At 39.2% G+C, this 16,863-nt stretch overlaps 9 protein-coding genes across 9 annotated transcripts; 1 reads left to right on the top strand and 8 right to left on the bottom strand.

Annotated features, from left to right (window-relative positions):
• Positions 1 to 30: 30 nt before the first annotated feature.
• Positions 31 to 1,917, bottom strand: NDT80 (transcription factor NDT80; the record flags this gene model as incomplete). Its single annotated transcript, XM_056228506.1, has 1 exon — positions 31 to 1,917. The coding sequence occupies one exon, from the start codon at positions 1,915 to 1,917 to the stop codon at positions 31 to 33; it is 1,887 nt and encodes a 628-aa protein (XP_056088220.1).
• Positions 1,918 to 2,397: 480 nt separating this feature from the next.
• Positions 2,398 to 3,665, bottom strand: EPT1 (bifunctional diacylglycerol cholinephosphotransferase/ethanolaminephosphotransferase; the record flags this gene model as incomplete). Its single annotated transcript, XM_056228505.1, has 2 exons — positions 2,398 to 3,523; positions 3,616 to 3,665. 2 exons carry the CDS (start codon positions 3,663 to 3,665, stop codon positions 2,398 to 2,400), a joined length of 1,176 nt encoding a protein of 391 aa, XP_056088219.1.
• Positions 3,666 to 4,166: 501 nt separating this feature from the next.
• On the bottom strand, positions 4,167 to 4,859 carry CIA2 (iron-sulfur cluster assembly protein CIA2; the record flags this gene model as incomplete). Its single annotated transcript, XM_056228503.1, has 1 exon — positions 4,167 to 4,859. The coding sequence occupies one exon, from the start codon at positions 4,857 to 4,859 to the stop codon at positions 4,167 to 4,169; it is 693 nt and encodes a 230-aa protein (XP_056088218.1).
• A 323-nt stretch (positions 4,860 to 5,182) lies between these two features.
• On the bottom strand, positions 5,183 to 5,746 carry LSM12 (Lsm12p; the record flags this gene model as incomplete). The annotated part of the gene is made up of 1 exon (XM_056228502.1): positions 5,183 to 5,746. The coding sequence occupies one exon, from the start codon at positions 5,744 to 5,746 to the stop codon at positions 5,183 to 5,185; it is 564 nt and encodes a 187-aa protein (XP_056088217.1).
• A 305-nt stretch (positions 5,747 to 6,051) lies between these two features.
• On the bottom strand, positions 6,052 to 8,931 carry MSH1 (mismatch repair ATPase MSH1; the record flags this gene model as incomplete). The annotated part of the gene is made up of 1 exon (XM_056228501.1): positions 6,052 to 8,931. The coding sequence occupies one exon, from the start codon at positions 8,929 to 8,931 to the stop codon at positions 6,052 to 6,054; it is 2,880 nt and encodes a 959-aa protein (XP_056088216.1).
• A 277-nt stretch (positions 8,932 to 9,208) lies between these two features.
• Positions 9,209 to 12,472, bottom strand: SET1 (histone methyltransferase SET1; the record flags this gene model as incomplete). The annotated part of the gene is made up of 1 exon (XM_056228500.1): positions 9,209 to 12,472. One exon carries the CDS (start codon positions 12,470 to 12,472, stop codon positions 9,209 to 9,211), a length of 3,264 nt encoding a protein of 1,087 aa, XP_056088215.1.
• Positions 12,473 to 12,882: 410 nt separating this feature from the next.
• Positions 12,883 to 14,202, top strand: ORC6 (origin recognition complex subunit 6; the record flags this gene model as incomplete). Its single annotated transcript, XM_056228499.1, has 1 exon — positions 12,883 to 14,202. The coding sequence occupies one exon, from the start codon at positions 12,883 to 12,885 to the stop codon at positions 14,200 to 14,202; it is 1,320 nt and encodes a 439-aa protein (XP_056088214.1).
• Positions 14,203 to 14,240: 38 nt separating this feature from the next.
• Positions 14,241 to 16,157, bottom strand: TOM71 (protein channel TOM71; the record flags this gene model as incomplete). The annotated part of the gene is made up of 1 exon (XM_056228498.1): positions 14,241 to 16,157. The coding sequence occupies one exon, from the start codon at positions 16,155 to 16,157 to the stop codon at positions 14,241 to 14,243; it is 1,917 nt and encodes a 638-aa protein (XP_056088213.1).
• A 230-nt stretch (positions 16,158 to 16,387) lies between these two features.
• Positions 16,388 to 16,780, bottom strand: COX23 (Cox23p; the record flags this gene model as incomplete). Its single annotated transcript, XM_056228497.1, has 1 exon — positions 16,388 to 16,780. The coding sequence occupies one exon, from the start codon at positions 16,778 to 16,780 to the stop codon at positions 16,388 to 16,390; it is 393 nt and encodes a 130-aa protein (XP_056088212.1).
• Positions 16,781 to 16,863: the final 83 nt, after the last annotated feature.

Genomic DNA, 16,863 nt, shown 5'->3' with positions numbered 1-16,863 from the left:
TCTGTGATAAGATGTGCATCATTAGTTTATTTAATGCTTATAGAAACTATCTTCTTCAAATAACTCTTCCCTAGTAAATATACCAGATGGTAAAGTACCACTTGCCACTAACCGAACACCCTTAGAATATAATCGATCTACGTTTTCTGCTTCCATTTTCTGATAGTAATTTTGAAAAGAACCAGTTTCTAATATTCTTGAAAATGTCCTTGGTACCTCTTCTTCCATCGCCGAAAGAAGTGCAGTTTCAAGATGGAAATTTTCCGCTGAGTTAGGTAATATGGAAAAAGAGATATTTGGAAGGGAAAGTTCATTTCCATAACTAGTTTTGCATTCGGACCGTGAACATAATTCTGCCCTGGAATAATTTTGCTCAATAAATTTTTTCTCTCTCGAGATATCATATCTTTGATGTGGCAAATCACTGATTTTTTTGAAAGCTAATGAGCCCACCTTGAAAACATTTTCATGTTCAAAAATGTGTGCTGGTTTTAGTTCAATTTGCTTCATATTAACAGAAAAACTACTTGAATAAGCTAAATCTTCATTTTCTAGCGCACCTTCTACGCCTCTAGAAGATGAGCTTGGATATTTCAAAGAGGAATCCAGGCATGGGTTTTTCAAGGCGCCCAACTTGTTTTCAATATGTTCCAGAGTCTCTACTCTTTTCCTCGGCCTGATAAATGGATCCTCATTTTCCTTCAGGGCTTCCATTGGAGTTGATTGTCGGGATTTGATAGGCGAGATAGACATACCGGAATTCGATGCATCTAATGTCACTTTCGACCGCCTCTTCGCAGGTCTTGCGTTTAAGCAGCTTTCTTTCAGTGGTTGCGGCGTTGATGATTGCATTTTCCTTTTAGTATTGTTTTGAGAAGAACTTACACTCGACGGAGTTCTAACGGTTATTCGCTGAGATGATGCATAATTGGAAGGAGATCTTCCCCTGATAATGAGAGGCGGTGTTTTCATTTCCTGCAAATACACAAATATTCCCTTTGATCCATTTTTTAAAGCCAGTTCATCGTAAGGAATTCCAGGATTTACACCATGGAAGGTATCTGGATCTACAACCGCTCCTAAAATTACATGCAAACTGAAATGCTTGTTCTGTTGGGATGGTTTCTTCACGCTGATTGATGAAGCAAATTGAACCCTTTCATAGCGGGCAACTTTTTGAATAGAATCTTCAGGATATGAAAACAGTAAAGAATTCACTCCGTATTCTTCAAAATTGACCTGATCCCTGTGCAAATAAAATGTAGAATCATATTTTTTCATTTTTGTAATATTTCGGACATTCGATGCTTCCCTTATAATTTGATGTTTTGGTAGAGGAGAGGGCACCAAAGGACATACCGAAGGACAAAATTGCGGACCTTTGTCTCGTTTTGCTGTGTGTTGAACAAGATTAATTTCTGTTTCATCGTCATCGTTCTTAGCTCTTATCTTGATAGCAAAATATTGCACTCTCAATTGACTTTCTAGCGAAGAATCTTGAAGCTGCAGATTAAAGGTGCTCTTCAGAAATGTATCCAAATCACAATTTGTTGTTTCAAACGTAGATACCAAGGTAAAGTAGTTTCTCTTATAACCTACCCATTCATCGTCAATGTGATCGAATCCCCGGTCAATTCTTGGAATAATTCGCAAATCTAATGCATTTCCAGTCTGAGATTCCACGACTGAACAGTAGTCTCTCACCAATTCAAATGGAGGCCCAACCTTGAACTGTAATGTTGATCTAGGAGCAATTTTTAGTTTCCTTTTGTCAAAGTAATTCGAAGTGGTGCCGTCTTCATTCAACTGTGTGAGGATTATGGGCCCATCATCTTCTTGTTCTGTACTCATCTCCTTCTCATATTTAGATGCAAGTTCATCGTCCAAAATTGGATCCGTATTTTCTATCTCATTCATTTCAAGTGCTTTTTTTTATTATTGTTTTCCTCTTTAATGAAAGTTTATTAGACTTTCAATTTTTTGCTTAAATAGGTGACACAAAATGGAGGACAATTGTAACGGACGTTAGCTCTTCAACACAAAACACAACTGCTAGACAGTTTTAGCAGAAAGCTGGGCGGTTCACCAGAAAATGTAGCTCGAGATCCTTGAGATCTCGGTTTTTGCCCTTTTGTGTCGTACAGCCTGGGCGAATTTCTGACACTTTGCCGTCTAAGGCGCACTTAACAAAAAACGTCAAATAGCCGCGGAAGTGATAATACCAGGCCAGATAGATACACAGGAACAGCAAAAAAACACCATTATCAGAGACTCTATCATTCTATAATATAATGTTATCTATTACACAACATTTGTTTAATTATTTCACCAGGCAATAGAAAAAATTGTGCCTTTCTTAAAAAAGAAAAAAAGAAAAAAGTGAGAGCAAGATATGACTTATGTTAGCTTCGAGTGCTTAATGGATAGAGCGTAAACATCTAAATACTTTGTAAGTTCATGAATAATGTCATTCATGAACATGATGTGAACGCCTAATGAAATACCAAACCCAAGCCAAGATAAGGCAAATACAATTCTGCTCGGTTCAATTTCCCAAATATTCTGGCATACCTTGTACAGTACCGTCTGACATAAAGGAATTAGCATAGGTGCATTATACATGGGAAAAGCCTGCTTAGTTAAATGACAAACTATTATTCTGCCGACTGTAAATGCTCCCGTGAAGCCGATCGAAAGAATAAAAGCAAGCGTAATAAATTTTGGTTGTATCCAGACCAATAAAGTAATGCTTGCGTAATAGGCAAAAAATGGCAAAAGACCCTTAATAGCGCTCTCTTGTTCAATTTGCGCAATGTTGTTGGCTGAAGAAGTACTGTTTTTATAGTATTTGTCCACATTTCTTTTCGCAGATAATGCATTCATCACTAAACCAAAAACAGCTAGGGAGAAAACAATATCCATAGTGTCCACATCAATGACCTTATCACCAATTGTTATAGTAAACAAGTAGGTGTGCCAGATTACTTGCTTTCCATATATACCAGTCAATATCAACGAAACGCAAACAATCAAGATGCCCTCCACGGGTCCGGAGAACTCACTCAAGTATAAAGTGTGTGTATGGTACTCTTCCCAAGTGCTTAAATAGAAATTTGTCAGCATTGCAAACTGGGATAACATCAAACTATACGAAAACCCCATTCCAGTCTCGGAGGCAAAGATAAAAATAGACAGAGTGGAGTTGATGGCATCAATACTATGATCGAATAATTCTCCCAACGGCCCTGACTGATTAATGCGACGGGCATGCACACCATCACAGCCATCAAACGTTTGATATAGAAAAACACCTAGGGCGTACGAAAAATATGTCCATCGAGGGGTATTTTTGTTTAGATTTGGATCGTAATAGAATACAGTCAACACATTGATAACAATAAAAGCAAAACCTGATAATGTTATAATATTAGGTGCCATCCACGTGGGAAAAATGATACAGAATCTTCGCCAAAATGGCTTGAGGAAGTATTTTGACACCAGTGAACGATCTTCACTCTGATATCTATTGAGAAAGGAAACGAAAATTGTTGAAGGTTAGTAAATTAAGGATTTTGCTCTCCGCAGTTTGAGGCAGCCAATGGACGTCTCACATACTTATATGACTTTAGATTTTCAATATGTGAATCAGGAACAAAATATCCCATTTTCTATGAGTAGTTTATGTCTTCTTCTGCACTTTTGTCTCGTACTGCTCTCGTGTTGTATTTCTTGATCAGAGAATAAATTCTCGACAAATATACATATGCTCCAGCCAATTCGCACACTTTCTCGCGTAGATGTGATGGCTTGTGAAATTTTGTGAAAAGTACGAACACTTATAAGAAGGACAGGACAAAACTCTAGCCTTTCTGTCGCTCGAGGGGATCTTGGAAAGGAAAGTGTCAACGAATATGTAGAGGTTAAAAATTTTGGCGTTCTTCGATAACGAAAGCTAGAAAAAAATTTAACTGCATTACGTGCTGTTCACTAAAAGGGAGAAAGGATATAAGAAGTGGGTGCTAACCTCCATAAAAAGCGTCCTTTCGTGTTTATTGGATTGCAAAATACTACATAGAAAGTGTAAAAAACGTACAATAAAAACTTACATTCAAAAATTAAAACAAACCGATGCATTCCCAAGTAAGAGGCGGGAAAAAGAACCTCGTTTACTTGCAAGTTACCAACATCTTAGAGACCACGCCTAGCAACTGATCATTCTCGCATGCAGCTGCCACACGCTCTTTATCATTTAACTGCTTGTTTACCTGATTCTCACTGTCATGAGTACCCTTCTTCAGCAAAATTGTTATTCTAAATCTTGGAGGAAGAGATCTTTCCAGCCTAACTCGTATCCCCAGACCAATCAAGGTTGCTAGAGAGCAATGTGTTATTGTTGGTGTTATTCTGATCACAACTTCGGCCATTTCATCCTGGTTACCTGAATCATGAACGTCAATGTCTTCCAGATTTACAACAGAGAGTTGCCCAAGACTCAGCGGGTGTTCAGGGTCTGAAATATGCGCAATCAAATCGTATATTTCTTGAGCATCAATAAGTTCAGACTCTTCTTCATTTTTTTGGCTTGTTACGGATTCTGCTTCACTTTCTTCTGGCAAACTATCTTCATCGGAAGTTAATTCTGGTGGAGTTCGAATAGAAAGAAGCTTATCCAATAACTCTATATCCTGTAACACTTGGGACTTTAATGAATGATCTATCTTTAACAAAAGCCTCCTCCTCTTGACCGTAGTCTCATTGCTGAAACCTCCTAGCAAGAGGTCCTTGGCACTATCTTCTTTTCTGGTGGGAAGTTGGTTCTCCTCCAGTATGTCAGGATTCTCGTTCAGAAATTCAGACATAGTAATATCGGGGCTAAAAGGAAATTTTGTAGAGCTGATGACCCAATAGCCGTGTTTCACGTCTTTCGGAGTCTTGAAATATTTCCTTTGTTCTTTTGTCATCTCTGGAGATTAATTAACAGGTTAAGCATTATCCGTGTTTAAAATCTACACACCCAAACACTACGAGCAAATGAAAAAAATTAGTGCAATAGTACCTTCCAATAGACTGTGCATACAGACCCATTTTCTCGATTGCATATTCTATACAAAATAGTGGATTATATAGAATCATTTCTCAAATACAAAACGTACAAATTTCTCGTTATTCTTCGCTTACTAAATCATCCACCTTTTCTACCGTCATCTTGTTCTAATTGCTCCCAACTTCTTTCTACTATTCTTTGAATCAATGTAATGGATTGGTTACTACCCTCATGTAAAACTTTGATATCTTCTACATTATATGGCGGTTGCACCTTAACATCATCAAGAATAACGATGTCTTTCCCAACCCACTTAGTGTCACCTATAGTTTTGAAGACTTGATCAAAAATAAACTGGCCTTCCATACTCACACCCTTGCCTCTCAAAAGGTCTTTCTTTTTAGATGCTATTACAACTTCCTTTAGAGAATTCTCAATTCTTTCAACGTTCACGTATGATGGCTTGATTTGTTGCTTCTTGAATGAATTAAATGAAGGCTTGTCACCGATTACCTCCAAATGCTTAATGAATGTACACTTGATCACCTTGAAGTTTTGTGGAGATTGGTTTTTTTTTGTTGTTTGGACAGTAAGGGTGTTGTTTGATGAATTGAAAGAATACAATCTTCCCTCAGTAACTACGTCCAACACATTCGTGACTTTTATTCTGAATCCGAGCGTGTGCTCTAGACTGACACTCATGAACGAAAAAAACAAAAATAATTTCTTGTAGTAACAAGCTTAGAGATGGGCTGTATTCGTAAGCCTGATTCAATGTGTCCCTTGCCTTTCACATCAATATCCACCATTGTACTTATGACAAATTTCCAAGTGTTCTCTTGGTTCCGCTAATGTCATTCGCGCGAAAAACTACGGAAGTTTGCAAAGTTACCGATTCTGTTGTACCTCGATGGATTTCATCATCTTCGAAAAAGAACAAGCGGAAGTGACTTGGTGATTCCCTATATTACATTTCACATTATATACAATACATTCATATCAATTACTTAGCCTAGGATCTCCCGAGCTTCTTGCAATGCTTCTGCTGGAAATCCAGCCAGTTCTGCAACTCTAATGGCATCTGATTTCATGCAGATGCCCGGCTTTAACTTATGGTTGTAACAGAAATCGTTGCCACCTAAATCCGTGATTCCACTTTGGTAGAATTTGATCTTTTCACGCAAGCCTGTCGCACATTTGCTGTCAATAATCTGTTTCAATTCTTGACCAAAATGTGTAGCGAAGAGCGTTCTGCATTGATTATTCTCTAATAAATACTTTAGAGTTGCATATGCAATGCTGATACCTTCTTTGCCACTGGTTCCCCGTCCGATCTCATCAAGTATGGCCAAAGATCGCCTGGTAGCGCCTTGGAGGATAAACGATGTCTCTATCATTTCCACCATGAATGTACTCATCTCATTGTATAGATCGTCAGCAGAACCAACTCTGCTGAAAAGCTTATCCACAATACCAATATGTGCCTTACTGCAGGGGACAAAACATCCAACTTGTGCCAAAATTACAATAATTGCGTTTTGCCTTAGAAAGGTAGATTTACCGCCCATGTTTGGTCCAGTAATTACCCATAAATTATCCTTTGCCAGTTCACAATCGTTGGCCGTAAATGCTTCTAAAGAACGTGCTGAAAGACCTTCTTCGACCATCAGGTGTCTTCCATTCATCACTTCTAGCTTATCGCTCTCATCCACTTTAGGACAGACTAAATTCTTCTCGTTAGCTAAAACAGCGAAAGATGACAATGCATCAAGATAGCCCAACGTAGTTGCAACTTGTCTAACTTCGTTGCTCCTATCAATGAATCTTTTTTTGAATTGATCGATAATGTTGGCCTCTTCATTTCTGATCTTAAGAGCCAATAATTCTAATTCCAGGCCCAAGTCCGTCCAAAACTTGTGGCTTAACCATCGTGTTTGATTAGATTTCTGTAAAATATGAAAGTAGCTTCCATAAAATTCGGTTTTTTTGGTGATAAATTCATCGATCCTCTTCAAATTGGTGGGTGTTCCTGTCACATGCAGTGCATACTCGCCATTCTGCCTCTCCTTTAAAGCAAACGACTTAGCACTTAAATTTTCAACAAACAAATCATTCAATGAAACGTTAAGCTCTTTTTTTTTCCGCCAAACGTCTTGATAAGCATTATGCAATTTCATAAGTTTGCCATTGAACGAAGGGTTAACGACAAAGTCTGTCAGTTCAAAGACTTCATCTTTATTATCTGTTTTTTTCCCCTTTATATCTACCTCAAGCATTGTATTTACATCCACATTTTGTTTAATGTCTTGCGACTTCACTAGCATGTCCTCATTTAAAAACTTCAGAATATCATCAATTAAGTTACTTTCAAAATTCAAAGATTCAGTCAGTTGCGTTATTTGATTCTTCAATGTAGCTTTCATGAATGAAGTGTTTTTTAGTAAATATTCTCGTATTTCTCTTGATACCTGTAGTGAATGTGCCATTTGAATTAGCTCTAATGCCTCACCTCTTCCGAAACTGAATTTTTGCAATATGCGAGATAGATCATTCACCTTCTTCAACATTATCCGTAATGCCTCAGTGATATCAAAATTATCCTTGAAAAATCCTACAATCCTCTGTCGTTTTTTTATTTCTTTCAAATCAAGTGAAGGTCCACTCAACCATTGGGATAGAAGTCTCGTTCCAGAAGGCGTTACTGTCCTCCTAATAGAGGACAACAAAGATCCTTTTTTGTTGTTGTCCCTCACAGTAGAATGCAGTTCAAGAGCACTGCTAGTCCTTGAGTCAATTTGCATAATAGCTGTTGCTAACTGTCTCTGAGGAATCTGAAAATTAATAGAAAAATCAGGCAGATGATCGCTTACGTAAATTAGCGTATTCCTCAAGGCCGCTAACTCCTTTTGAGTAAAAGTTTGAAATTGAATCCTGAGTTGCCTGTCTGTTGCTTCTTTTTCACCTAAATTGAACAGCCCATAAAATGATTCAATAGTACGATGCTGGCTGGGCATCTTCTGATATTTGATAAAAAATTTTTTTAGCTCAACAAGTTCTGGATACCAGGTCCCCGACTCAATGTGGAACTCTAGCAATCTTTCATCTAGTAGAATCTCCTTAGGCTGAATTCTTGTTATGGCGGAAACCAAATCCTTAAGGTACACCTGTTGAACAAATATTTCACCGGTGCTTACGTCACACCAGCATATGCCGACCTTTAAACTAGCATCTGCCACCTGACCCATGCAGTTATCAGGAAATTCGATGTTCAGTAGATACGTATTTTCTCTTAAATTTTCGAACGCTTCATCAATAAAAGTGCCAGGTGTAACTATCCTAGTCACTCTCCTGTAAAATTTGTTAACTTCATTATCTGCAACATCCTTCCTTTTGAATTGCTCGGCAATAGTTACGCTATAGCCACAATTGTTTACAAGCATTTTTAAGTGTCGACTTAGCTGATGTACAGGAAATCCAGCAAACGGGACTTTACCATAACTGTAAGCTCGATTTGTTAGCGATATATTTAATTCAGGAGCATACTTAACTGCTTGCTCAAAGTAAAGTTCATAAAACGATCCCATCTGCGTTAATACCACATGATCTTTATACAAATCCATTAAGTCACGCACATATTGCAATGATGGAGGTAAAGTGGCCTTTAAAGGTTTGGTTGATGATGCCTTACCATTCCGCTGTGCTATAGGACAGCTATCTGCGTCAATTGAATATGAATTATCAGTTTTTTCATTATTTGATTCACTAGTTTTATTAAAAGTGATTCTGAGTTTTGAAATTTTTGGTTGAGCGGTATCACTACTAGAATATCGTATCGAGACTCTAGAGACAGGCAGAAATACTTTCGGTACTCTGAAAAAATGCTTCATCGGCGGCCTTTACCCCTACTACCTTATTTATTCTACGCCTTTTATGTCATTCTTTATTCGCATTGAAATCATCGCCCATATTAATAAAAACCATCGTGAAATCTTTATTCTCCCAAAGCGATATATCGCAAATTTTTCAGAAATAGGATAAACAAAATTACTAACCATTGGGTGGTGGTTAAGATTACTTATCAAATCTATACAGTGTGCACTATTTATTTTTTGTTTAGTTGAAAAGCAAGTAGGCATTTATTTAAGAAGTTTCAGTGTACCCTCATCAGTTTAGGAAGCCTTTACAATTACTGGCCCCGCATAAACAAGGTAACCTTTCCTCGTCATCTTGTTCTCTTTCAAACTTATAGTCATAAGTTAGTTCTTCGTTCGCCCCAATATCTCGTAATGCATAGATAACAATTCTCCTTCTCCCACCAACTTTTATAATTTTTGCCGTACAATTTGGATCACAACAATGGTTGATAAATCTGGCAATACCACCTTTCTTAGTGGCATCAATCACCGTGCTCTCGTCAACCCTAAAAAGATAACTTGAACCAATACCGTTCATTAAATACCTCCTCTCTCTCATCTCGGCTACCGGTTGCCTGATTCTTTCACCAACATACTCAATAATCATTTCCTTGGCTGCGATAGAATCTAAGGCATATAAACCCCAATTATGAATCGCAGAACGAGCGAACATAACTGGCTTTTTTCTTTTATTTAGTTGATTCAATGACAGCAGCTCAGATTCTGTACCAATTGCGGCTTTTTGCGCCTCTATGTTTTGTTGGAACCTTCTATTCGATGCCCTATTATCTCTTGAGGATGAAACTTCTTGAGGAACTGGATCCGAAGGTTCTTTATTAGAGGACTCTTCTCTTAGGGAAAGTTCAGGAGTGTATTCATTCTTTTCGTTATGGATGTTCACAGTATTTAATGGTTGATGAATTTTTCGACGATGAGGTAAATAATTAACTTTTAATTTATCAGCAATTTTCCTGAACCCTTCGGCCTTGAAGGAGTTAGTTGGTTGTAGTTCATTATCAAACGAAGTTCCGTTAAGTTCGATTTGCCAATTCGAAGCCCGTTTTTCTTCGAGTAATTGTCGACGAGATTTCCAGGTTTTGTACTCCAGAACTGCGCCAGTTTCAGAGATAGCATTAGGAGTATTTGCGCCCAGCAATTGCTTCAAAATGAGCATATCTTCTTCATCTTTAATGGCGTTTTGTAAGTCCAAAGGCGACAAAGCTTGACTATATTTCAAATCGTATTCCTCAGGCGGATATACAGGTTCGGGAATTTCAGTAGCGGTGGGTTTATACATTGAAGGAATATCCAATATAAAATCCGATCCATTTTGATCGGATAACAATGATTTGACACCTTGAAGGTGATCAGACTCTGGCGTTGTTGGCTCAGATTCACTCTTAAACTTCTTATCTGCAACTTCCTCTTCCTCTTCTTCAGAGAATGATGAAGATGATGTCATATTTTCGTCTTCTTCTTCATGTTCCTTTGATAAGTTAGAAATGCCGTTATCATTGAATGGAGTAGCTTCCTTAGAATCAGTTTCTTCATTTAACAAATGTGCCATTGGTTTGATGCCCTTAGATAACTTTTTCCTTTTTAAAGAAGTATGGCCCATTGTAAGTGAACTACGTCTTTTCAAACTTCTTTTATTGGATTTTGCATAGCTGCCATACAAGCCAAACAAGTCGAAGTCCTTTTGAGTTTCCTCTTTGCGTTTCAACTCATTTTCAGCAATTTTTGAGGCGATCTCTTGCTTTTTCTCCCTTTCTCTTAATTCTCTTTTGGCTAATAATTCAGGGAAATTTGCATGGTCCAACGTATCAAATACTGTGGGTCCTACCAACCTTTTCTTAATATCAACATGTAAGGCCTTCTCTAAATCTTTCAATATTTGTTTAGCTGTAGCTTCAATGAACTCTTCCTTGGACTTGTATTTCACAGGTGCGTGGGCGGATATTGATGATGAGTCGGGTTTATTGAATCTAGTTCTGTTTTGGAACCTGGGAAGAATTAAATGAAATTTTATCTGAATAGGTATTCTTCTGCTGCGGGACGCTATTGTCAACTTTCCCGACTCTGCATTCGAACAAGTTTGCGCATGCGCAATGTCATTGAAAACAATATATATACCGGTAGGATGGTCAATGAACCTTGCGCATCTGTAACCTCTTAATTTGTATTTGAAGTCCTCAATACAAAATCTATGCTTGGCAATAAATATCTTAGAGACATGTAAAACAGGTCTATTATTAACTACACCCAAAAGATCATATGGAATTTTCTTTTCGTGTCCTGGCGAATGCGATAATGTGTCCATTTTAGGTTCTTTGGGCAAATTAATATCTTTACTTTGTGCCTCCTTTACTTTTTCCTTCTCCGCCTCTTTTTCTTTGGCCTTCTTCAAACTCTCTTGCAGTATTTGTAAATTTTTGGCATTCATTTCAACAAATTTGGAGATAATATTACTTAAAATGGAATTCTTGTTCAGAATAACTTCAAACCTAAAGCCCATGATAAAGCAGCCTGAAGATTCGTGCTTCCTCACAGCATTGAAGGCTGATTTTGCTGCATCATTAATTTTTCCATCGGAACCGGTATACTTTATAAGATAAACATGCAAAGGTAAAGCACTATTAGGGTCATTAAATGCTTCAAAATGAGAAATTTCACCGTACTTTTTGAAATAGTTTTTTATTGATACATCTTGAATACCAGTAGTTGTTGAATCCTGTGCTGGATAAACAACTATTTCACATGGGGGGGGAGGCCCCAAAGAATACCTGTCATAAGATATGCGAGGCAGTAAAACCAATGATTTTCTGCATTTTCTGTGACTTGCCATTTTTCCATTGAGTATAGTTCCGTTTTCACGACGTGGATCGGACGCTTTAATTTCCGGATGCCTGTGCTTTACTTTGAATTTGAATTGCCCATCTTGTAGCTCTTTAACTACGTAATAACCGGTTTCGGAAAACTCTTTGTCTGTAGTCTTCCAAGAAACCATTTTATCCTTATTGGAGAACTCGCCTTTTATGGGGTCAAAGTAGTGAAATTTGGACCTCGAGGTCACTGTATTGTATTTCAGAACTGAAGGCGGTCTTTGTTGAAGGAGTAAGGCTGATTGAGCGAGAAGAGGTTTTTGCGCAGAGGCAGATGTAGATGCAGATGGGGTATGAGCGCCGGTACTTGAATAGCGTGATTGAGACAAACCCTTTTGATTACTAACGTCTGGTTTATTATTTGAATATGCATCACTGTGGCTATTATTTGTACCATAATATGAATGCCGCGAATTGCCATTGTTCAAACTATGTGGGCGATCGTCACTATAACGTCGCCTCGGACTTTCATTATGGTTATGATGTCGGCGTTGATTGTATTGATTAGGATACTGTTGGTATGGATGGTCAGTTGATTGCTGGTATTGGCCAGAACGCGAATACTGAGATTGTTCTTGAGGATGTCTGTATGAACCTGAGGATGGGTGTGTTCTTCTATAGTAACCTGACATTATCTAAACTTATGCACCTCTTGCTGATAACTAACAACAAGGGGAATTTTTGGGAGTAGCTGCTCTTTTGAAAGTTGAGGGTGCTAATAGAAAAACGATGAGGAGAAGCCTTTGAGAGAGCAATAGCGTATAGAAGCGGCACGAAGCAAATTATGACAAATGGATGCAAGCGGCTATAAAAGACTATTAATCGCGAGTGTTGAAGGTATGAAAGTTTTCGTGTAAGCTTCTCACCTTTCTCTTTGGCAAGCAGCTAACTTTTTGTGAAAGCTGTGTATTTCTTCATTCCTTACCGTTGTTTACGTTAACTGAGAAACCGGTGATTGAAAAAAAATCTCACAATACTGAAATGGTAAAAAAGAGCACAATGCTGGTAAAAAAAGGCTAAAAATAATATCTTTAAGAAGCTCATGTCTATGCAACAAGTTCAACACTGTGTTACTGAGGTATTACGACTAGATCCGCAGGAAAAACCAGATTGGTCGAGTGGATATTTAAAGAAGTTGACTAATGCGACGTCAATTTTATACAATACCTCACTAAACAAAGTGATGCTGAAACAAGATGAAGAAGTAGCCAGATGCCATATATGTGCATACATAGCATCGCAGAAGATGAACGAGAAGTACATGCCTGATCTTTGTTATTATATGGATAGTATCCCTTTAGAACCGAAAAAGGCCAAACACTTGATGAATCTTTTTAGACAAAGTTTATCTAATTCTTCGCCTATGAAGCAATTTGCTTGGACACCGAGTCCCAAAAAGAGTAGGCGTAGCCCTGTAAAGAACGGGGACAGGTTTACTTCTTCTGATCCTGGGGATTTGAGGAAACAGCTGTTTGGTACACCAACCAAAGTTAGTCAGAATGACAAGAATGATCAAATGACAATACCAGAGCTACCGCCAATGCAAACTGAAGAATCACCTTCTATCACAAGAAGAAAATTAGCATTCGAGGAGGAGGAAGAGGAGGAGGAGGAGGAGGAGGAAGAGACTCTAGGCAACGAAAGTTCTTCTCTGAAAAATACTGATAAAAAGGCCGTTATTGAAGATAATGATGTGGATACAGATGATTATGAAAACCATGGCAGCGACTTTGTGAGCGAGGAAGAGACGTCAGATGCTCAGGAAAGCAAGAGGAGGAAGACAAAAGTAAGTAAAAAAGTCAGAAAACCTCAATCAGAATTTAAAGCAGCCAAAGCTCTAAGGAAAAAAGGTAGAGTACCAAATTCGTTGTTAACGAAAAAATATTGTAAAATGTCCACAGAAGAAATAATACGACTATGCAACGATTTTGAGCTTCCCAGAGGAGTAGCATATCAAATTGTGGAAGAGTATAATATAAACGCATCGAGGCTGGTTTGCCCATGGCAATTGGTATGTGGCTTAGTATTGAATTGCACATTTATTGTGTTCAATGAAAGAAGACACAAGGATCCGCGTATTGACCATTTTATAATTAGTAAGATGTGCGGTTTGATGTCGACACCGAGAGTGGATGATGTGATTGAGTGTGTTAAGCTGGTGAAAGAATTAATCATTGGTGAAAAATGGTTTAGAGATCTGCAAATCAAGTATGATGATTTTGACGGTATCAAGTACAATGAAATCATTTTTAGAAAACTGGGATCGATGCTACAAACCACGAATATATTGGTTACCGACGATCAGTACAACATTTGGAAGAGAAGAATCGAATTAGATCTGGCATTAATAGAACCCTTATAAAGTATGTATACTGTATACATATAAAACATAAACTTCCTCTAAATCATGCCGTTAGCCCTATAACTAGCTAAGGTCTGTTCCATCTTTGCGCTAATAATTGGATCTGCTCTCAAACGTTTTTGTATTTTTGCAGCTTCAGCAAATGTGGTTGCTTGCAGTTTTTCGTCCATGGTTCTTGCTAAAGTTGCCGAATCCTGAAATAACTCGATGGCATCATCAATTTTTTCCATCTGCAATTTTAACTGCGCTAAGCCGATCTTGGCTTGTTCGGATCTTGGATCCAAATCACAAGCTTCTGTCAATAGCTCGATGGCCATATTAAACTTTTCTTCATCTAATTGAGTCGGGTCTTGGGTAGATTGCCTAGCTAAGATAGTAGCCTTACCAATCAAAGGTCCGATTCCTACATGTATTTTTCTTTGTACTTCTTGTAACCGTTTGGCGATATCATATTGTTTGATCGCGGTGTTGTAATCGCCTTTATCAGTTAAGATCTCAGCGAAAAAAGTGGGTACTTCGGGCAAGGTAGGGAACTTCAATTTTGTCTCATTGAAAAGTTTCTCAGATTCACTAAACTTGCCCTGTTTGTACAGCAGACAGGCTAATTGAATGTAAGGGTAAATGTTTCCAGGGTTCAAGCTTTGAGCCTTTTGAAAATCCATTTTGGCATTGACGTAATCTTGCAGGATGAAATACATTTGCCCACGGTGGTAATAAGTGGGTGAATACTCAGGATCCAAATCGATGGCTTTCTGGAAAAAGCTGAAGAATTCTTGAGAGTTCTCTTTGTCGGCTAAAGTCAACGCCATGAATATGTACGAATTTGGCGTCGGGTGCAAGTTAATAGATTCTTGTAAAAGAGCTTGAGCATCTAGCAGGTCATTTTTCAAAAATTGGAAAATACCTTTGTAGCAGAAGGCCAGTGCTGCATTTCCTCTTATGGCGCCGTCTACTCTACTAGCAGAAAGCAAGGAATGATATGCATCAGTGGCCTTGGTGAAAAGAGCGTTTGCTATTAAATAACCTTCACTGGTGGCGGAGTATAATCTTTGCAAGGCCTCCAACAACATGTCATGAGCAGTGTCAGGTGGTGAGATAGAGCTCACACGAGAAATTTCCAAATCAGGGTCAAAGATCCCAAAGAACGAGGCTAGAGACGTGTTTGACGGCAATATTTCCGAGCCCCTGTCGCCGCTGTTCTTGGAAAGATTTGCATTCAACACCTTCATTGCTTGTTTGTTTAAGTTTCTTTCCAGCATGGGCTCAATGGAGGCGCCATCAAAATCCCCATTCAGTGACAGAACAGAAAGATCAAACATAGCATCGGTGAAGTTGCCCAGCGACTCGTTGGCAGATGCACGCCTTAGCAGCGCTTTGGAATGATCGGGCTTTATTTCGAGTGCCTTTGTCGTGTACTCCACGACCTTATTCAGGTCGCCCGTGGAGATGTAGCAGGCAGACATGTTGGAATAGAAAACTGGGTCGTTTGGGTCCAGTTCGATCGCATGTTGGTAGTACTTAATGGCGTCATCAAAGTTCTTGGAGGTGAAGAAATGGTTACCTTTGTCCTTCAACTGCACAGCATATTCCTGCCTCTGAGAAAGCGGCAGGCCTCTCAATTGTGCCATATCAGGCTCGCCATCGGACAGGAGGGGGTATTCAAAGCTTTCCGCCAGCTTGGGCTTATTCTTTCTTTTCCGTTTGTTCTTCTTCCTCTTCCTACTCCCACTCGTGATGCTGCCGTCGTCCTTCAAGCTCACCTCGTCTTCGTTCTGGCTGGTGAAGGTCTCCCCCGGGCGTCGCCGGTTCTTCGTGCCTTTCAATTGCTGCTGCTCCCGTTGCTTGAGCTGTTTGTAGTAGGCATAAGCACCCACGGCAGCGGTCCCCGCAGAGACCGTTGCAAGGATGGCCACCTTGTTCTTAGCGATGAACTTCAAGAGCGAGTTTTCGGCCATGACTGCTTCTTGCTTCTTACGTTCGGTATGTACAGGTATGTAGAGATATATACAAAAGTTCCTTATTTCCGCTTTGCAACTTTATCCAGCCTGCTTCTTCATATGCCATTGCGAGTTACTTTTTCACGCTGCACTGGAATGAACTATGACAGTTTGGCGAGATAATTCGTCGCGAAGTGTTCATGTCTACAGAAAAGAGATCTAAGTGAAGGGAGCGCAAAAGAGATTGCTCATTCCCATTGCTGTCTGTTCTTCCTCCTGGCTGTCAGCCACTGTTTCTTGCACTCGCGATACGCGTCAAAGTATTCTTGGCACTTGGACCGGTCGTAATCGTTGCGCTCCAGGCACTGGAAGCTAAGCTTGGAGGACTCCTCGCACGGGTCGTAGTACTGGCTGTCTGCCTTCAGCGCGAATTTGTACTTGTTGATGGGATTTTCGGGATCGTCTGGATAGTACTGAAATGACGATGGGTCGTTGTTCTTTGGCACATAGTTGACTTTGGTCCTATCAGTGATGGGTCCTCTGGGTGCTGGTTCTGCTAAGGGTGGAGATGGTTCCAAGTTGATGCTGCTGCTACCATTGTCGGTCTCAGCGTTAGTAGCACCGCTAGTATCGTTAGCCATGTTGATGCTGTAGAGGTTGGTAAAGACTGTGGTGGTTTGCCGCCATTGGAGTTGGAGTCCTCCTAGTCTTTCTAATAGGGTCG

This window comes from Saccharomyces kudriavzevii (assembly GCF_947243775.1).
Source record: "Saccharomyces kudriavzevii IFO 1802 strain IFO1802 genome assembly, chromosome: 8".
NCBI classification, from domain to species: Eukaryota; Fungi; Ascomycota; class Saccharomycetes; order Saccharomycetales; family Saccharomycetaceae; genus Saccharomyces; species Saccharomyces kudriavzevii.
Note: the sequence above shows the minus strand (reverse complement) of the source record. Positions and strands in the feature narration are given on the sequence as shown.